The sequence below is a fragment of the Leguminivora glycinivorella genome, chromosome 3 (assembly GCF_023078275.1).
Source record: "Leguminivora glycinivorella isolate SPB_JAAS2020 chromosome 3, LegGlyc_1.1, whole genome shotgun sequence".
Lineage (NCBI taxonomy): Eukaryota > Metazoa > Arthropoda > Insecta > Lepidoptera > Tortricidae > Leguminivora > Leguminivora glycinivorella.
In genome coordinates, this window is record NC_062973.1 from 6,954,356 (window position 1) to 6,977,172 (window position 22,817).

General features: G+C 42.4%; 1 protein-coding gene across 1 annotated transcript in view; it reads left to right on the plus strand.

The window, feature by feature from the left end:
* LOC125242698 overlaps nt 1–22,817 on the plus strand; it is an 86,796-nt gene that overhangs the window by 41,045 nt on the left and 22,934 nt on the right. The window contains 14 exon segments of the mRNA XM_048151592.1: nt 1,655–1,846; nt 4,259–4,364; nt 5,065–5,235; nt 6,027–6,149; nt 6,903–7,016; nt 8,816–8,919; nt 9,405–9,604; nt 10,229–10,358; nt 10,867–10,986; nt 18,731–18,832; nt 19,336–19,389; nt 19,802–19,925; nt 20,539–20,630; nt 22,716–22,775. Coding sequence (XP_048007549.1) covers nt 1,655–1,846; nt 4,259–4,364; nt 5,065–5,235; nt 6,027–6,149; nt 6,903–7,016; nt 8,816–8,919; nt 9,405–9,604; nt 10,229–10,358; nt 10,867–10,986; nt 18,731–18,832; nt 19,336–19,389; nt 19,802–19,925; nt 20,539–20,630; nt 22,716–22,775 — 1,692 coding nt within the window.

Here is a 22,817-nt window from a genome sequence, read left to right on the forward strand (position 1 = left end):
CTATGTGATGTTTATGATATTGGATAAATAAATGTGCACTTTTGACTTATTTTTATTTATTTTAATAACTGATTGTTGACTGGCATATAAAACCTTGAAGAAACTTCAAAACATTTGTTTCAATACCTAGTTAAAAAATCTTACTGAAAATATTTTATGCATATTTATTTACCCACATATACAGACACGTTTGATTTTTAGGATAACAAACTAGGTTGTTTCATTCATTTTCACTATGCTACAATTGGGTATATTATCAAAAACCACAACACGGCATCACCGGCTAAGATGTGCTATAACGGGAGCTGTAGATTCTCTCGCTTATGCTCAAGCGTCACTTGCGTCGGTAGCACGGTTCCCTTAATATTTATTAATACGAGAACAGATACTACGGAGAGTGCCTTGAAAGAAATAGTCTTACTAGATAGCCCGGTCCACACAGAGCGAGGCACGCCTCGAGGCAATGATCTCACGCGGCAAGCGTGCTATGTAGACCTGCCTCGGTCGTGGTATGCGCGCGTTGTGCTCGGCCGAGCAAGCTGCCTCATCCAAGGCACGTCTACATTAGACGTTTGCCGCGTGAGCACATTGCCTCGCGGCGTGCCTCGCTCTGTGTAGACCCGGCTGATGACGATCTCTAAAACACTCCATGAGGATTACACGAAGACATCCGCGGCTTGAACATTCTATCGTGGTTTAGGTGAGTAATACACCTAAATAGGGTTTTTAGCCAACATGTCGATCGTTCACGCTCTGCAACGATGCGGTAAATAGTCTCTCCACTATTCCATGGGCGATAGAGAGATTGGTGTTTCGTATTGCTGCGGAGCCAAACGATTAGGACGTTGACTTGGACAACGCCGTACCACACCGTTCATCACGATACACGCGCAAAATAAGCTATATAGAGGCGCTTTTAGCATATCTGGAGGAGTTTTAAGAATGTTATCTGTTTAAACTGATTTTTTCACGTCGCATTTTTGCCTAAATACAGCATCTGTTACAATATTATTTCTGGTTAAGGGAATCGGGCAATTGCACAGCTTATATCGCAATATTGTGTTTAATTAAACATGTATGTTTAAGCGTTATTACGATAAAGAGGATTTAAGTGATAGGATCTACACATAAAGGATTAGAGTAGCCATCAAATTATAGGCACCAGGGAAGCTACATTTATCACTTTTGTTTTCCCTATAAACCTGTTTATACCGCTCCTTACCTCTTCATTAATTAGTAAGAATGGTTCCTGATATTTCGTGTATGTCTTTTCGTCAAAATATTTACGGAGGCATCGACTTTCAAAGAATTTTTAGAGTATTATTTTTTTCTGTTTAGTATTGTCGATAAAATGGGTCATTTCGAATACTGTGCGACAAAATGATTGCCTGATTTAACGTGTACCGCTCTTAGAACACATTGCTCGCGGAGACACTGACTTTTAATGAATTCCATGGGGCATTCAAATATCATCGAGGCAATGTTTGTCGAGAGCGCGGGCGTATTCGAAAAAGAGAGAATCCTATCTCCTATCGAGAATATTGAGGTTACCTCCAATGGAGCGGGCCGATGATATACCGCATTGTAATGAAACTGTTATGCGATCTGGTACCGTGTAAACTCGCCCTAACCAAGCTGTCCGATGGCGCCACAGAGCGGAGGCAGCGCGGAGCCGGAGGCGCCTCGCGCGTCGACGCCGCCGCCCGCCGAGCGGCCGCCGCCGGTGCGCGCGCCCAACGTCACGGTCACCGCGGGCGGGCTCCTGGAGGCGGACCAACACATCCGCGTGCTCACGCCCTCCGAGATCATGCGCACCTTGCCGCGCCTCGCCACCGTGCCGACCACGGTACACACAAGCGCGCGCGCTCCTCGCATACACACTACCTACACAATACACAACACAAGACACGTCCAAAACAGAAATCCCTCCGTTAGGACATCATTTAATCTCGTACGGTCTTTCATTACAATACTAAACGATTTTTTTTTCTTTCAATATCTTCTGAAAGCTTGCCGCACTGTGGTAGGTCATTCACGCGTTTGCTCCCATTTTATATGGACACTAAACTAATAAACAATTCATGAAAAATCGGTATTTGTTATAAACGTTTGCAAATTTTTAGTACTCGATTGTATGTACGCTTGTATTAGTGTCGTCAATGAGTCGAGCATTTATCACACATATCAGACTACGAATTAAGTTAATTTGATCCTGAACGGTAACATTTTATATTTTATCCTAGAGAATCTACTAAACTGCTGACAAAACCACAAGTAAAAGTCAAAGTATGCAAGTTATAACTCTAACAAAATACATTACACATATTGAGACTCATAAACAGAATACTGATAGGTTGATGATCTCCATTTTAACTACAAATTATTTTCATGGATGAATCACAATTTGGATCTAATTAAAAATCCAACAAAGATGTATCTGTTTTGACTGGTAAATGACGAAATATTCTAGGTACATATTGCGTTCGTAAATAAACTATGCTATTCTATAATGCGTTTCGTAGTTTGCAACTTAAATAATTGAATTTCCCCTGTGAACGCTTCAGAATAGCATAATTTATTTGAAACTGTAGCGTAACCGTAACACATACACAAGTCAGTCAGTCAGTGTGTATGCGAGCTCGTATTGTTGGGTGATCCGCGCTGCACCTCGCGGTCCCAAGCACCTCTCAGTCAGTCCAAATTACTCATCACCCAACAACATTTTTGGCTGAAGCATTGTAAGCTGTGTGGACATTTTATTTTCTTTGAGCTTCTTTTTGAGGACCCCCCCTCCTAAACGCCTCCCGGACGCGTGTCCTCAGTTTCCGTAATGTTGTTTTTTATTATTTCCGCTTTGCCTTGGTAGATTTTGGCTTTAACATGGGCGGTGGCTGGATGTGGTGTGCTAACAATTCTAACAGTCGGTGTAGTTATCTTATTTTGCCTTGTTACGCTCTTGTAAAAAGCTTTAAGGCAGGTATTGTGTAACATAGTTTTAAGTATATTATAACCGTCATTGATCATTTTTAATTAAATATCAATTTAAGTTGATTTTATGTTTCCTATTTTGTTATAATAGCATGAGTTCTTAGCTTATAATATGTCTTATTCGGAAGAAAATGCAGGTAGCTTTTACATGTAAACATGGGAATGAAGTTATCTTAAAATTAAGTGACTCAAGCTCACATCATAGCTTTTTACCTTAAAAAAAAAAACGTTTCGAGTTGCTACAACAGAACTTCAAATGATAGTACATCCCTTATTAAGTTTTCTATAATTTACACATAATTCGTAGAGTAAGTAACAAATAGAAGGCTTTTTTGTTGCGTTAACTAAAAAGAAAACACAATAAAAAGGACTTCACGACGTGTTTCCATTTCTACATTAGTTTTTTTCGTTAAAAGCTACAAGCACGAATAGTTTTATTCCTTCTTCCGAATAGGTTAATTATTTAAGCTAAAAATTCACACTAAAATATTGGATTATGTTTGTAAATACATTTTATTAACACATTGTTGTAATATTATACTAAATAATCGCAATCAAATAATATCATATCAGTAATTGTACAATTTACAGTACATCTGTATATAGAATTTGGTGTTATAATTACATGGATTGGCTTGGTCGACAGTTCGAAACGCATGGACGTAGGTGGTAGTAACTTCATGAGACACATGAAGTGCAGAGTAATGTACAGATGAACGTTTGGGATGGTTACGTGCTTTTGCACTCGTTGATTTAAAACGCATGATTAAGCATATGATTTTAAGCCGTAACCATTCTAAACACTGCTTAATTTGCTGGTCAGAATTTTTAAATTAATTTTATGGTATCTTAGTATAGTTTCTAAAGTCTGACGGATTTGATAAACGTGCCGTTGGCTTCTATTAGAAACGAATCTAATGATAGTAATGTCTCAGATATCCTCTTTTTTGGATAGTTGATTTAAATAAAAGTTTTGAAAGTGTAGCAGAGACTCTGTAAATACAAAATGTATTTTTTTTTTCTTGCATTCATGAACCATTTATCTGACCAGCAAATTCGTAGTACAATAACAGCGACTTGGCTGTCTGAATGAACACGCAAATTTCATTCAGAGTATGCGAGTTCCGTCAACGCAGTTTGTCCGTCCGTAGTATTTACAATAACTTAATCGCGTAGAAATTTGGAATGCATGAGTATAACTAGCTATTTATTAATTTTGCATCAGTCTCACTACACTAGAACTAATTCACGTAAACATTCCAAATTTCAGCTCGAAGGACAAAATATTAGGGTTTCCAATTTTGACGGAACTCCGAAAGCGGTCGTGGTTAGCGAACGGATCGTTCAGACAGCGAAGGCTGACGTCATGGCGAAAGGTAAATGAGGGTTGTAGTTAATAAGTGTGACGGTATAGGAGCAGGAGCGGGCGTGCGGGCAGCAGCGCAGCGCGCGCGAGGCCGAGCAGGAGCGGCAGTGGAAGCAGCTGCAGCAGTTGCGACAGCAGCAGACGCAGCAGCAACAGCAGATCATTCATGACCAGCGGATACAAGGTAGCACTCTAATGTTAAACCTGACTTAGTTCGATTTTAGAGGCTGCTGTTGGAAAACAACAAAAGCAATAGGTACATGACTATTATGACCATTGGATACAACAAGGATTCGTAATTCATAAGCCATTAGGCGGTATAGTAGCTGCTCTTTTTGTTCGTATTGTCAGTTGAAATTATTCAGTTGTTCAACTGGAGTGGAATATGGGCCCATATTCTCAAAATTTTTCGCTGGCCTTGGTTACTTCAGTTAGGCCGATAGTCCACTATCAATATATCTTTATCATATAAATATGATCATAGGCAACATGCCGTCCTTTTTCTTCACGTTGGAGGAAAAGGGAGGCATAAACATAAACACCTATGATCATATTTCTATGATAAACATAAGATAGTCGGCCTTGCCTTGACAGAACATGGATCCAGTGTCGTGAGTTCAAATCTCAATCTTACCTAAGACAATTATTTTTTCACTAATCAATTTCTATATGAGACTTAGACGCGCCCGCTTGACCCTTTCTGTCTAAAGCAGCGATGCAGCGGCTCCGAACGCCGGACTCCGAGCCACCGCCCTCGCCGGCGCCCGAGGCTCCTCGCAGCGCCTTCCCGACACAACGGTTCCAATACGCGAACGATGATAATATCAACCGGCAACTGCGAGATCTGCTACAGCGGCATCCGGAGAAAATGTGGCCTGGACGTAAGTATCAGAGTTTTGCCTGTGGACTGGCACGCCGTCGCGCAGTCGTTCGAACCACCGCCCACGGCGCTAGGCGGGTGCGTGCCTAACACCAGACAAATGACGGTGTTCTTCATGGCATCCATAGTAGTTATAACGACAGAATATTTTTTTTAACAGAACAAGTTACAGTGGATGTCCAGTCGCATATACCTGTATATTTTTTGTGACCTCCACATCGTTCTACAAGTTGATTTAAGACATGGTCAACTTGTTTTTAGAGTGGAGAATAGTAACTGATAGCTCATATTTAACGAAACAACACGCCCAACAATTCTTTGTTTTATTGCGTGTTATTTCTGTGTGAGCTACCGACATTTTCTTTGCTGCATTTTCAAATATGCAGCAGTGTTTTTGTCTCAATAAGTGTACCTACACTAATTGAAAATTACTACCAACATAACCGATCTAAATTAAGTGTCAATCTAAGTAACTCTATCGATTAAATATGCAAGAACGGCAAAGAAATTGAAAACTATTTTTCCAACAGTTCTAGACTTGCACTGTCACGACGAATAAAACTTGAGTTTCAACATCGTACAACACAAGTTTTCGTGACCTTACTGTCAGATTTGGACAATCTGTGTTAGAATGTCCTATACCATTTTTCCTGTATCTTTCTTGTGAAAATTTCGTGAAAAAGTCACGAAATTTTCACTAGTGTTTGTTTAATTTTAGGGGGCCAGTTGTGACAAGGTCCAATTTGCTCAATTATATCGTACATATAAGCTACAACTCGTACATGTTTACAGAAGGGAGTACAGAAGAAGGCGGCGCCCCGACTGGTTTGGAAGGGCAGCAGTTCCGCCAACCTTTGCCGGTCGGGCTCCGGCCTAGAGCGCCACTCCCGCCCGGCCAGCGGCCTGACCATCCGCGTAAGTTTATTGTTTTTCTTGTGTACATGAAGTAGAAAACAAATCAAAGGCGCTAGCTAGGCATAGAGATAACATATAGGTACACTAGATAATTTTCGACGGGTACCACAGCGGTCGGAGTGGTGTAGCGGTCGAACTCTTCAGCCGCGATAGCTGGAGACCCGGGTTCGATTCTCGGCTTCGCCACCAGCGGCCTTGATCGCTTTTTCTTTAGTGTATGGTATCTATTTCAGATTAGAAGACTAACGTACAGCTTGCCTGATCGTATGAACGACTGAATGACTTTATAGATATAATAATTCCCTATCTCTCATAAAATTTAGCCGCCTGGATTCATATGTCTGTTTACCGGTTTCCTTATGTCCATCACCTGAAAAACTGGAATGGAAAACCTTTGCAGACATTGCATTTATATAGAATAATTATGACACCATAAGCATAAGTGGCTCCCATGATGTTGCTTATGTCCATGGGCGGCGATGACTGCTTACCATCAGGCGGCTCGTCTGCTCGTTTGCTGCCTATTTCATAAAAAAAAAACCAAACATAAACAAATGTTTCAATCAATCCATACATGGAATGGAAACCAGAAATAAATAAAAAAAGCAGTTCAGTAATAGACCTTCCACTACATAATAAGTCAACATTTTAACCTCTTCCAAATGAGAACTATTAAAAACACATTGCCTGACAACTGTTAGGCAGAATCCAGCCACTTTTACGCATATGTTAACGATTTGGTATGATTTTCAGTTCTGATTCATCAACGGCTAGTAGCACCCGATGGCACGCCTATACAGCAAACCGTCGGCAACCAGGGCCAACAAGTTGTTGAACAGAAGCCTCACGTCATGCCACAATCCAACGGTAAGCAATATCACTTTCAGCAATCTTTAGACAAAGGACTTACTCAGCCTGCCGAACTCCCAAGGTGGCAATCCACAATCGACAAACACCAAAAAAAGTAAAGTGTACTGGGAAGACAGATACAAAAGTCTCTTGATGTCCAGCATATAGAGCCATCGCGATGGGAACAGCAGGCGGCCATGCGCACGGAATGGCGATCTGCGATAAATGCCAAAATAACCGACTTTGAATCTCGTCGGCGCTTAGAGCTTGACGCCAAGCGTGACACAATTAAAGCCAGACCACCAGCGGCAATACCATACAATTATGTTAATGGTGTGCTCACATGCCCGCAATGTTTGCGAACATTTACCGCCAAGATGGCTTCTTCAGCCACTTGCGAGCTCATCAGCGACAGCACCGGAGCTGACAGCAGTCGCCGTGGCCGAATTCGGCCGTGGAGTTATTATTATTTAAGCTTCGTTGGCCAACATTTTGACTAGATTCACTCACTTCTAGGTGTTGATAGGCTTATGAACATAACATTCCTGATGATAGGAAACTCCCTCCCACTATGTTCTGGTTATCTTGGTTTTTGACGGTGTCCCACCAGTCTATAAGATATGAGTCGTCATATTATACATACACTTCGTCATTCGTGGTCTGCCCTAATTGTATAACTCACTTGGTGGTTGTCTTTTTCAACTTAGCGTTTAAACCCGACCTTATAATAATATAATAATATAAGCCTTTTATTCAGACAAATTGTTTTGTACAAATTACTTACATTTCTTTTACAGTTTATAAAATTTTAGTTTTACATTTAATATTCATACTTTGGTTTCAGACAACATCGGTTTGGTCTGTTTGCCGTTTGGCAAAGGCCTCTTCCATCCCTTTCCATTTTTCCCTATCTCTCGCCAATCTGGTCCAGAGTCTCCCCGCGAACTTTACTATTTCATCTTCCCATCTCATTTTTGGTGGTCCTTGCTTTCTTTTTCGGCCTTTTAGGAACCACCATATGATTCTTTTGCTCCACTTTTCTTTGCTCCTGATCATATGTCCAGTCCACCTCCATTTTAATGTTTTAACTTTAATGGTCACATCTTCCACGCGTGTTTTTGATCTGATAAGCTTATTTCTTATCCTGTCTTTTAGTTTGACTCCAATCATGCTTCTTTCCATGGACCGTTGACAAACTTGTAGTTTATTTAAATTTCTTTTCGTTAGAGTCCACGTTTGGCATCCGTAAGTTAAGACCGGTAGAATGCATGTGTTGAACAATTTCCTCTTTGAAGCTAAACTGATTTCTTTGTTCTTCATTACTTCTCTCATAGACCAGTACCGTCTCCATGCATTTGTAGTTCTTCTAGCAACCTCTTTGTCCATCTGGTTCTCCATGGATATTGTTTGACCCAAGTATATGTATTCGTCTACATATTCAATTGTTTCTTGGTTTACTCTTATTGGTATCTTGATAGAGTTCGTCATTGTTTTAGTTTTTTCTGCATTCATTGTCAGTCCCATTTCCTCACTCTCATGAGTTAGTTCTTTGAGCATGCTTTGCAGGTGTTCGGCTCGTCTTGCTATCAACACTAGGTCGTCTGCGAAACGTAGATGTGTTAGAGTGGTACCATTTATTTTTAGTCCATATTTGGGATTGCTATCCCAATTGAGATTCCGAAATATTTCTTCGAGCACTGCGGAGAATATTTTTGGAGAAAGGGGATCCCCTTGTCGGACTCCTTTGTTAAACCCGACCTTAGCAATATTGATTCTTATGAGTGTCTACTCGTATTAAAATTCATTTTTGTATACAGCTCAAGGCGGGGAGAACAAGCAGGAGCCCGGAGAGCACGGGAACGATGAGATGGACATGGGTGACATGGACAAACTGGAACAGGACGCTGGGAACATTGGCGAGGTATGGATTGATGATTCATGACATTTTTTCTGGACTAAATATATAACAAAAATTTCTAATGGAACCTCTTTCTATTAATTATTTAATTGCAGTTAACCTAAGGACATACCAGAAAAATTGTATGGTATTGTCACATTAATTTGTTCTCAAGTACTGACGACGGGTCAATAGATCAATTGATGAAAAACACTAAAAACAGTTATTTTCAGATTTTAAATGAAGAAAAACAAGTACCTAAATTGAATCGAATTTTAGCCTGCCATTTGTAAATTTAATTTAGGCCTTAGAACAGAACGAACATTAAAAAGGAGGAAGAACCCGAAGTCCGTCAGTTTACTAGAGCTATAGATTGAAATTTTACGACTCGGCTACTTGTGCGTCCAATTTATTTGATGATAACGGGCCAATCGGGCGTCAATGTATCTTGCAACCCCAATATGGGCGCCGCTCTTTATTTTTATACTAAATATTAATTTCACTGATAGGTGGGCGACATCCTCACCGGCCTAGGCGGCGAAGACGACGAGGAGCTCCTCGAGTCCCTAACAGCAGAAATCGGCGAGCAGTTCAACATCCTAGAGTACGCCGACCCCGAGCTGGCCGCGCTCAACGATACAGAACATATTCTCGACGGGCTGGAGCTCGAGGAGGTGCCCGAGCGGCACGCCAAGAGGGAGCACCCCATGTGAGTCACACACACCTGACACCTAGTCACACCAAACAATAGTACAGTACACAGTCAGTGACAGTTTAACATCCGCGGCTACACCGACCTACACTGTCTTCACAGTGACTAGAACCCATTTTGTTAAGACCGCGGACAGGACGTTGCAACTTTTGATGACTAATGCGTAGTCATTCAAAATTGCCTAACAAGGAATATACAAATTACCAAGCATTCACAGTATTGCGTTACTAAATAAATTACTATTTATTTTCGAATAATTGATGTGGAAAAAACCTAACCAAGAAATTATTTACTACAAATGCTCACTTATTTGTTTGAATGCTTTGAATGATACTTTAACGTTACTAATAGAAAGCATATCTGCTGATGATTTAGAAGTTCAGATTCTTGATTAAGACTTACAGATAATTATCATGTTAAAAACGGTCCTCAAAAGTTCATCTTGTATCTCACAGTCCTTTTACCCTACTAAGCCTTTGACAAATTTTTGTACATATTCCAGAATGTGTTGTGTTGTTACAAAGAGTTCTAAATTTAAAAACAAAATAGTTGCTTCTAGGCCTCTAGAGGATTAGCTTGATATCTTATATCCTGTAATTCATATATTTTGTGTCCCTTCAGTGAGGAATCGGAGCAGAAGCCGGACACCAAGATGGACAGCGAGCTGCAGAAAGCGGTTAAGAATATCGAGGCGTCACAGTGCAAGCCTGAAGACGACAAGCCGCGGCTGCCGCACCAGCAAATGCTACAGGTATTCTACAAATTCACAATTAAGCGTTATACTGGGTGTAATTTTTTTTTCTGGGTATGATGAGCTATAAAAAAACAAGTATTAAATCCCGTTCAATTTTACCTGCCTGTTACCTCTTTCATTCTGTCTCTAAAACACTATGCCGCCATAAAAGGGCCGCTCGGCGTCCAAAATTTATGGAAGCATAGATTTTTTTGGGTGAAATGAAGGTAAATTTTTTATTGATTTGGGATCTCTATAGCTGTCAGACTCACAGCAACAGATTCAAGTATTGCCAGTTACAAAAATTACAACCTGTATTATATCGACTTGAAAAGTTGTTTGAATTTTAATGAATTATAATTACATACATGTTTCAACTCTTGCTAATAATTTTTTTTTAATTTAACGAACTCCTATTTACCAAGTAGCGTTTGTTAATGTGTCAAATTTAAAAAAAAAAACATGTTTAGACATCGCGATTGTTGTCCACAAGTCCGAAATTTCCTAACCATAACATTTGTCGCAGTCGGCGATGCAAGCCATCAAGGCGGAGGTTAAACTGGAGGGCGAGGTGAAGGCGGAGCCAGAGTGGCGCGCCACCGCGCCGCGCCAGCTGTTCCCGCAGGCCTTCCCCGCGCGCATGCAGGTAGCTATACTCTGCCGCGCCCGCCTTGTCACTAGAGCACAGGTCGCTTCATGACAGCTGCACGGCGTTGCAGAGCCATCAAGGAGGTGAAGCTAGAGGGTGAAGTGAAGGCGGAGCCGGAATGGCCAGCTGCCCGCCTGCAGGTAGCTATACTCTGCCGCGCCCGCCTTGTCACTAGAGCACAGGTCGCTTCATGACAGCTGCACGGCGTTGCAGAGCCATCAAGGAGGTGAAGCTAGAGGGTGAAGTGAAGGCGGAGCCGGAATGGCCAGCTGCCCGCCTGCAGGTAGCTATACTCTGCCGCGCCCGCCTTGTCACTAGAGCACAGGTCGCTTCATGACAGCTGCACGGCGTTGCAGAGCCATCAAGGAGGTGAAGCTAGAGGGTGAAGTGAAGGCGGAGCCGGAATGGCCAGCTGCCCGCCTGCAGGTAGCTATACTCTGCCGCGCCCGCCTTGTCACTAGAGCACAGGTCGCTTCATGACAGCTGCACGGCGTTGCAGAGCCATCAAGGAGGTGAAGCTAGAGGGTGAAGTGAAGGCGGAGCCGGAATGGCGCGCCAGCTGCCCGCCTGCAGGTAGCTATACTCTGCCGCGCCCGCCTTGTCACTAGAGCACAGGTCGCTTCATGACAGCTGCACGGCGTTGCAGAGCCATCAAGGAGGTGAAGCTAGAGGGTGAAGTGAAGGCGGAGCCGGAATGGCCAGCTGCCCGCCTGCAGGTAGCTATACTCTGCCGCGCCCGCCTTGTCACTAGAGCACAGGTCGCTTCATGACAGCTGCACGGCGTTGCAGAGCCATCAAGGAGGTGAAGCTAGAGGGTGAAGTGAAGGCGGAGCCGGAATGGCCAGCTGCCCGCCTGCAGGTAGCTATACTCTGCCGCGCCCGCCTTGTCACTAGAGCACAGGTCGCTTCATGACAGCTGCACGGCGTTGCAGAGCCATCAAGGAGGTGAAGCTAGAGGGTGAAGTGAAGGCGGAGCCGGAATGGCCAGCTGCCCGCCTGCAGGTAGCTATACTCTGCCGCGCCCGCCTTGTCACTAGAGCACAGGTCGCTTCATGACAGCTGCACGGCGTTGCAGAGCCATCAAGGAGGTGAAGCTAGAGGGTGAAGTGAAGGCGGAGCCGGAATGGCGCGCCAGCTGCCCGCCTGCAGGTAGCTATACTCTGCCGCGCCCGCCTTGTCACTAGAGCACAGGTCGCTTCATGACAGCTGCACGGCGTTGCAGAGCCATCAAGGAGGTGAAGCTAGAGGGTGAAGTGAAGGCGGAGCCGGAATGGCGCGCCAGCTGCCCGCCTGCAGGTAGCTATACTCTGCCGCGCCCGCCTTGTCACTAGAGCACAGGTCGCTTCATGACAGCTGCACGGCGTTGCAGAGCCATCAAGGAGGTGAAGCTAGAGGGTGAAGTGAAGGCGGAGCCGGAATGGCGCGCCAGCTGCCCGCCTGCAGGTAGCTATACTCTGCCGCGCCCGCCTTGTCACTAGAGCACAGGTCGCTTCATGACAGCTGCACGGCGTTGCAGAGCCATCAAGGAGGTGAAGCTAGAGGGTGAAGTGAAGGCGGAGCCGGAATGGCCAGCTGCCCGCCTGCAGGTAGCTATACTCTGCCGCGCCCGCCTTGTCACTAGAGCACAGGTCGCTTCATGACAGCTGCACGGCGTTGCAGAGCCATCAAGGAGGTGAAGCTAGAGGGTGAAGTGAAGGCGGAGCCGGAATGGCGCGCCAGCTGCCCGCCTGCAGGTAGCTATACTCTGCCGCGCCCGCCTTGTCACTAGAGCACAGGTCGCTTCATGACAGCTGCACGGCGTTGCAGAGCCATCAAGGAGGTGAAGCTAGAGGGTGAAGTGAAGGCGGAGCCGGAATGGCCAGCTGCCCGCCTGCAGGTAGCTATACTCTGCCGCGCCCGCCTTGTCACTAGAGCACAGGTCGCTTCATGACAGCTGCACGGCGTTGCAGAGCCATCAAGGAGGTGAAGCTAGAGGGTGAAGTGAAGGCGGAGCCGGAATGGCCAGCTGCCCGCCTGCAGGTAGCTATACTCTGCCGCGCCCGCCTTGTCACTAGAGCACAGGTCGCTTCATGACAGCTGCACGGCGTTGCAGAGCCATCAAGGAGGTGAAGCTAGAGGGTGAAGTGAAGGCGGAGCCGGAATGGCCAGCTGCCCGCCTGCAGGTAGCTGTACTCTGCCGCGCCCGCCTTGTCAAAAGGGACGTCCATTTGTAGCGTTGCTACAACCGTAATAATTGGTGCGCAGCAACATTGGTGAGCCGAAAGTGGTCGTAAACACCCGAAAGGGACAGCGTTCGACTACTGACGGGAGATTTAGAAAGTTATCAAACAAAAAAATCCATGCGCTATCGAAACGACTCCGATAAAAGAAAAACTTGCGGCATTGAGTCTGCCATTAGTATAAATTTTGTTTAAGAAATATAAGTTAGATAACGATTGTGCTTTGAACTGTTGAGTTTTATAACCCTGAAAAAAAAAACTCAGTTGAAAAAACTCTACGTAACACAGGATGTCGTCTTGGTGCTTTCAAAAAGAAAACTACGATTCATCGGGTCTATTTATTTTAAGCACCTGCGAAGATAAGAAATAAGCAATGAGACGAAATATTTAGGGTGTAATTAAGATAAGATAAAAATATTTTTAAAGTAGGCCTTTTACAATGCGCTTTATGGACGTCAAATACACATTCAAGTCAAATACGCAAATTATGTTGCTCCAAATAATTCATTTTCATTTTATTTAAAAAAACAGCTAACGTAAATTGAGAATATTTTGTTGGAAAGCCCACGTACGTACGCAATGAGTTCGTGGAAATGGCATTGATTCAGTAATTGTTTTAATGCATTGTTTTTTAATGACATTGTTTACCGAACACAAGATTATAGGGAAATTCCCATTTCATTGTTTTTATGTTTTACTGTTTTAAGGATTATTGGGAGATATTATTTTAAATTTTATTTGTATTAGTAGTAGTAGACTTGTTTTTAGTGTTCGTTTATTTTTATAGGTTTTACTGTACATTCTTATTTTGGATTCGAAATATTACTCAATTTATTCTAATTGTTCTGACAATTCTTTTTGGACCCTAATAACAATAATACACGGTGTTTCCGGTATCACTCAAAACCTCAGACACCCCAACTGATTTTTATTTTTTTAAACTCATCTAGAGTATTCATCTTTAAATCTGATCGTTACTTTTTTTTTAATTGAATTTTTAATTTTCTGTACAGCTCTACTTGACTTTTAGCTCTACACTCAATAAAATAATTGCTAACTACCATCATAAACCATAAGACTATTTATTTGTGTACGTTACTGCAACGACATAAGGTTTACCAATAGACAGCTAAGATGTCACTGTAAAACACTTTAAAGCTTTGTCACAGTAAACTTCAAATTGGACAGGTAATCGCAGTAAGCAAATAAACTCAATATTCAAAATGACAAGGTTGTAATTAGGTACGAGTTCAATTTGTTATGACTTATGATAAACATTAAGATTAAACTGACAAACAACGTCAAACTAGTAGCGGAAAAAATAATCGTCCAAGTAACCGGCCAGTATTAATACCCCTAAATACTGAAAAAAGGTAAACAACCTCTAGCAATGCGATATACACAATGTTGTATTACGAGTACAATAGAATGGGCACGTAAAAAATAACTAATAATACTAATTTAAATAAAAATATTACCCCCATCAAGATATAGCTCAATCGATTCTACTCTCGATTCTGAACAAACTGTTTTCAGGTTTTTAGTGTTAAGTGAAACACGGTGTATAGCATTATCAGTAATAAACAAATGATGCGGTAAAATACCAAATAACTATTCTATAGGAATACATCACGATAGTTACAACTTCCATTATAGTGATAAGAACAAAAACGAAATATTGTTGTACAGTTTTATCTACCTACTGACTTTCACAACGTCATTCCGTAAATGTGGACTCGGGTTCAACAATAAGAGATACGCGTGAAAGCAGGAATCATAAAAGTTGGGTCATATTTTGTTGTAGTACAAAAAAAAACAAGTTAGATGAGACAAATAGGGTCCCTCCACATCTAGCGTCTCGCGAGCGTCGAGTCGGGCCAACTGTATGGGCAAAGCCTGACGCTGCGTCGACGTCGCGTCGACGCGGCGTCTTTTTCCATACAGTTGGCCCGACGCGACGCTCGCGAGACGCTAGATGTGGGGGGACCCATACTTGTAGGGATGCCTCATACTGTTGATCTTGACCCGAGTAAAATAAAGTTACTAAATACTCTACCTGAACTGACCTTTGCAGTTTCTTCTTTAGAAACTATCAATAGAATAAATTATTACAACGATATTGGTGTATTGGAAAATGTGTAATATTAAAGAACTGCATTAGGAGTCAATATTTGTCATATTTTAATAAAGATACAATCTGTTAAAATGTAATTATATTTTAATATCTTGGGCTTAAATAAATGCATTTTACGAAGCAAACAAAAGCATACATATAATCATTATCACAAAAAATACATTATACAAACTTATATAACATAGGTAGGATGTTTCATACAAAAAATGTTTTCAAGCACCTGAATAAACATTTAAGTACAATGGTCTACATCTACAATGTTAACAATAAATAAGGTCAAAACGTAAGGACACAGATGCAGTCGAGTTACCAAGTAAAAATATATGACTAATTATTATTTTATATGTTGTGGATACCTGCTTCCAATATAATATTTATAATATAATTCAACGAATTTCAACAGACGGGAAAAATACTATGATTATTTTACTAGGTAAGAGAGGTGTACATGACTTTTTAAATTCAATGTGCCTTAACTTAGCCTTAATTCAGAAGCAACGTCAAATTACAAAAAAAGAACTATATTATATGGATTTTAGTTTTCTCTGGCATTTTCATTTATTCCTCATACAAAATTATTAACTACGCTTCATAATATCTCCATACAGCTATACGAAAATTCGGATATGGCATCAGTTCCATTAAATTAACGTAATATTTATCTTGTTTATCAGCGAATACTCTTGACAGCCAAGGTTGGCATTCTAACTTTGGAACACTGATATTATTCACGTATTTCGCACTTTGAATTCAACACTTGATAAATTGAACATTTTCATATTTAAACATTTCATAGTTAAAAATTTAAAGCTGCTACAACTATTGGTATCAAGATCGCAAATAGAGACGATGCTGTTTTGCTCGATGAATTAAAAGACTTCTTGACATATGTCTCCAGAAGTTTGCAGTTTACATATTTAGTTTGTGGAGTAGGGAACGAGTAACCATCATAATACTTCATGTAGCATTGCATATTGTCGTTCAGATGCAGTGGCTGGCCGTTAAATCGAGGATCCAAGGCGTCCACGACAATGTCGTAGCTCGGGTTCCAAATTAATCGAGCCAACGTCCCGTTAGAAAGTAAAACTTGGATCACATTGGGTTGCCCCTGATTCGGCTGTGAACCAAGTAATGACCCGTCAGGTAATAGAAATTGTCCATAATTTGTGTTTTTTACACTCCTTATGAAATTTGTAATCAACCGGCAATCAATGTCCATCTCGTCGTACGAGTTCACATTGTACTGTATACCGAATTTGCAAACGTCGTACCGGCTCGGCCTGTAGTTATTGTGATAATGAAGTGATTCGCGACTTTTTGATACATGTCCAAGATTGTACAAAGCCAGCCCAGTCAGTAGAACGTTAAATCGACTTCTAGATGACCTGTATTCGTACACGTATTCGGGTAGCTTCTCTCTATACACGGGATGGTGTTGTTGCATACCATTGTGCACGTAATAGACGTGTCTAGGCGGCTCGTAATGGTAATGATGTACTGTTGTATGAATGTTGTCATGGTAAATATGTGTGGTGTGAGGATTTCTGACGTAAATATGGCTAACCGAGGGTTTATGTACCACATTTGTCGTTTGAGGGAATGGGTTGTAGTTGCCGGTTTGCTTGTTTATATTGTTTGTCCCACCTCCTGAAAGCCCATTACTGCCAGGGTAAGTTGTTGCCTGCGGAGCAGTTTGTTTATTTATATTGTTGGTCCCACCTCCAGAAAGCCCATTACTGCCGGGGTATAGTGTTGACTGCGGAGAAGTTTGTTTATTTATATTGTTGGTACCACCTCCTGAGAGTCCACTGCCTCCAGGATAAAGCGTTGACGGCGGAGCAGTTTGCTTATTTATATTGTTGGCCCCATCTCCTGAGAGTCCACTGCCTCCAGGATAAAGCGTTGACGGCGGAGCAGTTTGCTTGTTTATATTGTTAATCCCACCTCCTGAGAGTCCATTGCCACCGGGATAAAGCGTTTGTGGTGCAGTTTGTTTAGTGATATTCTTGGTCCCACCTCCTGAGAGCCCGCTCCCTCCGGGATAAAGTGTGGACGGCGGTGCGGTCTCCTTATTTATATGTTTGGATCCGTCTCCCGAGAGCCCGCTTCCTCCGGGATAAAGTGTTTGCGGTGCTGTTTGTTTAGTGATATTCTTGGTGCTACCTCCTGAGAGCCCATTGCTGCCGGGATAATGGACTGACGGCGGTGCGGTCTGTTTATTTATATGTTTGGATCCGTCTCCCGACAGCCCACTGCCGCCGGGATAAAGCGTTGATGGCGTTATTGTTTGCTTATTTATATGGGTTGGTCCATCGCCTGACAGTCCGTTGCCGCCTGGATACGACGGCCTCTGGGCCGGTGGTTTTGAAGATGCTGAAGGAAATGGATTGTACCCATGTTTGTCTGGCGGCGCACTAGTTACCGATCCTGAAAGACCATGTCCACCCGGATACCCATGGCCTTGGTTTCCTGTGTTTTTGTTTGTTGTCTGCGTTGCGTGCACATCTGTATATCTCACTGGTTTTGGTATAGGTTCATGATGAATCGGTGCAGGTTTTGACGTATGATCTTCTTTCGACGGTTTATACACTGGTTTCGTCGAATGATGTGTCAATTTCGAAGATTTAGACGGTTCCACAATAATAATAACGGTCGAACAAATGAGGAGCAAACAAAATAATCTAAAGCCCGGCGCCATGGCGGCGCGCGCGCGTGTGTATCGGAGCGCACTCGCCGGAATAATAAACGAGTTCCAAACAGACACTGACCTTCAAGTATTTTTAAACAGCGTACAAAAAATATTCACATGTCTGCTTAAGCGTTGATAAGAGAGCGAGATTGCGGTTTTTTAATGCATTATGATATGTACGATAACACAAATAATGATTATGCGAATGAAACCTTATCACATAGGACTCTTTTTTTTTTTAGGGTTCCGTACTCAACCATAAACCCTTACAGTTTAGCAAAAAAAAACTTTCTAGGAATGTATTTCAAGATGATTCTGAGTCATAACCATTTCATGTTCCTATGCTCTGTATATTATACTTTGTATTTGAACTTGTCGTTATCCGGTTTTTGTGCCACGAATATACAAATGTAGGGGAAGGTGGCCCAAAAAGGGCACCTTAACGAACGAACGAAGGTTGAAAAAAAGTGGTTTGTAACATTTGTCATGCTATCCTTATCGCGATGCTCTTTCTATACACATACACGTACATTTGTACATAAACTCGCTCCTGTATTCCCGAAAAAGCCTACTCTTTGAGCACACGAAACTGCCTAACCTTATAAACGGAACTTATCGCATATGGTTTTGGTCGACATACCTCACCCTGAGTGAACCCAGCTAATGATGATTCCTCGTATAACGTTTGTCCGTTTACAGCAACAAGGCATGGTGCAGCACGGGCAGTTCACGGGCGCTCCGCAGATGGCCCAGCAGCTGGCGCGCCCGCTGCAGTTCCAGCACCACATGCAATTCGCACAGGTAACCAAGCCTTGTTGACCAGTGGTATCATGGTCGTGTGTCACTTTCGCACTTATGTACTTGTTAGAAAGGGACACATGGTGACAAATCTTAGCCCTATAGGGTACATTCGTTTACGCTTTGTAGCTAGCTTCTGTCCCTGAGCCAGACTGACTGAACCAGAGCCAAATTGCGATTCGATCTCCACGTATCGTCAACGATTGTCACGTCAGTTCAGGCCGGCTGAGATAATACAGATATCTTGACTATTTGACTATTACTATTTGATTCCCTACATTTTAATAATAAACAACAAGGATAAATGCAATATTTCGGGGTAAACACAAGAATTTTAACATAAGTAATACGTACTGAACACTAATTTTTCGGCCAAAACTACATCCAAAATAAATTTACCCTACATTTATTACATGAATGTTTAAAATGATTGGAAACAGAAAAATCGAACCAGTACGTATAGTTCAGTGTTTATATATTATCTAATTAATAATATTTTTGCACAGGGCGGCGCCAGTAGCGTGAATTCGGCGAGCATCGTCAATGCCATGCAGGCCCAGGTTCGTATTTTATTACTGTTCTAATCCCGCCCACTAACGCCTTCGTCTGACCTTCATAAGTCTGCCCTGATTCGATAAATATACTTTATTTATTTACGAACATGGTCTATTAACATTTAAATTTGAATATCTGGATTTTAATGAGTCGAAACAGCGTCCATTGAACTATGTTTTTGTTGCTAAGTCGCGTTATAAGTTTGTTTTTAAGTACTAACGGCGGCCGACGGCCAAATATATCGGAACACATGTTTCGACACTTTGCCATCACTGTCTATCACAGGCTGAGTATGGTCAGAGAAATCTCGTCGTAGTATTCTAGAATCCCACACCGCACACATCAGGGTTAAGGTATCAAACTTGCCAAGTCCGCCTGGTCTTGCTAATCGTAATATTTTGAATAATGGTTGTTTAGGTGAAAGCGGCAATGCAAGCTGGACGTAATATAGCGCCAGGAACACGACTTGTGGGCGCGGACGGAGCCGTGGGCGTCGTCCGGCACGACCGCACCGTGCAGCTGCACACCCTGCCGCACTCAGGTATGTGTTGTCTCAGGTCAGGTACATAGACATACAGGCCTATAAAGCGCCTGGCACACGACTCGTGACCATGTCGCACACGGGCACGTGTTATCTGAGGTCAGGTACATAGATATGCAGGCCGGGCGCGGACGGCACGACCACACCGTGCAGCTCACACTGCCACACTCAGATACGTGTTGTCTGAGGTCAGTTACACACTCGAAGCTGTTTATGTGTTTATCTGTAGGTATAACATTGAGCTGGGGAAATCCATATAAAAATAATAGTGACAAACGGTTAAGAGTAATCGACCCTGAGACTTCCTGTCTGCACGAACACCTCACTAGACTGTCGTATTAATTTTATCCGGATGCATTGTTTATATAGAATAATCGCCAATGTAGGCTATATCGTAGACTATACGAAACGAACCTTTAGATATAAATCCAGTATTTTAGACATTGCCGAAATAATGGTTCGTAAAGTTTATACTGTGACCATGTTTTTGTCTTTTGTTTTCAACCAGAATTATTACTTAGAGACCGTCAGGAGGTTTCAACTCACAAACCGTGTTTAATGTCGATTTAAGGGTGAAATCTCTATTCACTAACACTAGAGTTTATTTATACAGCGACAGTGGGCGGCGTATCTCGGCCGCCGCCGCCGCCGCCGTACCCCGGCACGCTCCGGCAGCCGCAACCGCCGCCGCCGCCGTACCCGCAGGTACGTGCCCTAACGTCACCTCAAACAACAACCGTGGCTAGTTGTTGACTCGCGCTCTAAATACAACTTTAACGGGCTGGCTACAACTCTGGTCTAAGGCGACAGTGGCGGCCATAGGTTCGAATGAAAAGTCCCATCGCTGTGTCTCGCTGCAGTCTATGGCCGCCGCTCGCCGCTGCCACCTTAGACCAATGTCGTGACGGAGCCGCTACAGATCCCACACTAATAGCGTCTTGAGCGCCAGCGTATATTCAGCACTATGGGAAACGTTGTCGTGTGTTGTGTTTATGGAAAACAGTGGTACTGCGCAGTTGCGACAACGTTGCGCCAAGCAGCAGCCATAGAGTTGACTAGACCCTGACGCTTGCGAGATGCTAGTTGTGAGCTTACAGTTCTCAATTCTGGCTGGGGTCCAATTCTCGAAAAGGATTAGACTAATATTATTACTGTGTTGTCATGGCAACCCGTGCGTATTTAGTCTACGTAATACTTTTTAAGAAATGAGCCTTACTGAAGCCTTAATTGCTACAATTACTCTAAACTGTAACTTATGACCGAGCGTGTGTAAACAATTAGCTTGATATATCAAAGTAATTTGAGCTGCTGGCTGGTGCTAATAAAAATAACTATAATTTAATACTACTCGGAGCTCTGCTTGGTCGCGTTGCGCGGAAAAAACACTTATGGTTCGTCACCTAGTTATTATAATTATTGTATCAAAAAACTAAGTTACAATCCATCAAGCGGCACTCACTGCCTTAATAAAATGGACTGTAAGCTTTGTATAGAAGTGTTTTGTAACTTCGAAAGAATGCTTTAGAATGATGACTAATTGAGTATTCCTAATCGTGTCTCGCGGCCAAACGTAAATCGTTACCTCTTTACGCTCAGTACAACCTTGCATCGCGCCGTATGTTTCAAACTTAAATAGGTACTTAGTTTTAGTTAATTTTTATAGTAACCAGTCGGCATGTCAAATCACTCTTACTTTCAAATATTTAATCGATTCCCTAGATAACATAGAAATTAAACGTAAACATGATAATTTTCCACTTACAACCGAATGATACTTGCGAATCAGTAAACTTACTAATGAAGTAACGCTAGCATTAATAAGTTCATCTTGGAGGATTTTGATACATTGTCGTGCATGCAGTAATATTTTTATCTACATGTTTTTGATTGAATTTGTTCGACGTAGTCGCTTTCTAATAGTTTCCGAGTATTGTACGTCGAATCAAGTTTGATTGCTTTAAGTGTATGCCGTACCAGCTTGGGTTCACATCGTGTCACTGTTGATGTTATGTTGGCTGTCACACGATATCGCCCCTAAATGTGAACCGATAAAGACAATGTTCATTCTGCTTCCGTCCGATCTCATCGCAGACGCGAGGATCGAGAGACCCTAGCAATATTAAGATGTCTACATATTGGTGGCGGTTCGTACGGTGATTATACACTTCAAAATTTAAAAGCGCTTGTACAGTTGACAAGCTTAGAAGACTAATATTGCATGGGTATTTTGATGTCGCCATTAATTTATACGAGTTTTTTTACTAGCTGTCATATACGCTTAGTTTTATTTGTAAAAAAATTACTTAAAAACATTGCGCAGTTAAATAGTTTTAATCATGTATTTTACGAAGTAACAAATAAGGAGAACAGGAAAAGATAAATTCCTAATTTCCTACTTCAAATTTTGAAACAGGAAACATGCCAAGATAATTGCCTGGTATCTTCATAGGTATTTATTGGGTCAAAACTTATATTACAAAGCTGTTAAACAAATGGAATTGCCTATTGACAGCCATCATTATTAACAAAATCATAGCAGATGGGCGAAAAAAAGGTGTATTTGTGTAAAAGTGTGTCAAAAAGTAAATTATTCCCAAATAAATTTAGACAACAATGGGAACAGGCGCGATTTAAAAACAAATAACAGGTCGAATGGTTACATCGAAACCTGATCGATAAACACCAGAACATCACTAACGAATAGGAAACGACGGCGGTTAAAAAAACTCGTATCCCGCGTAGTTGGCGATGACGTTGGTTGCATGTCGGTGATCGATGGTTGTTGGGCAGGTGCCCTATGAAGCGGCGGACTGGGGCGACTGGCTGCATCGACGCCCGCTGCTGCTGCAGGTCAGACCACCCGACCCCGTCACGTCCCGCCTGCCCCAGTAC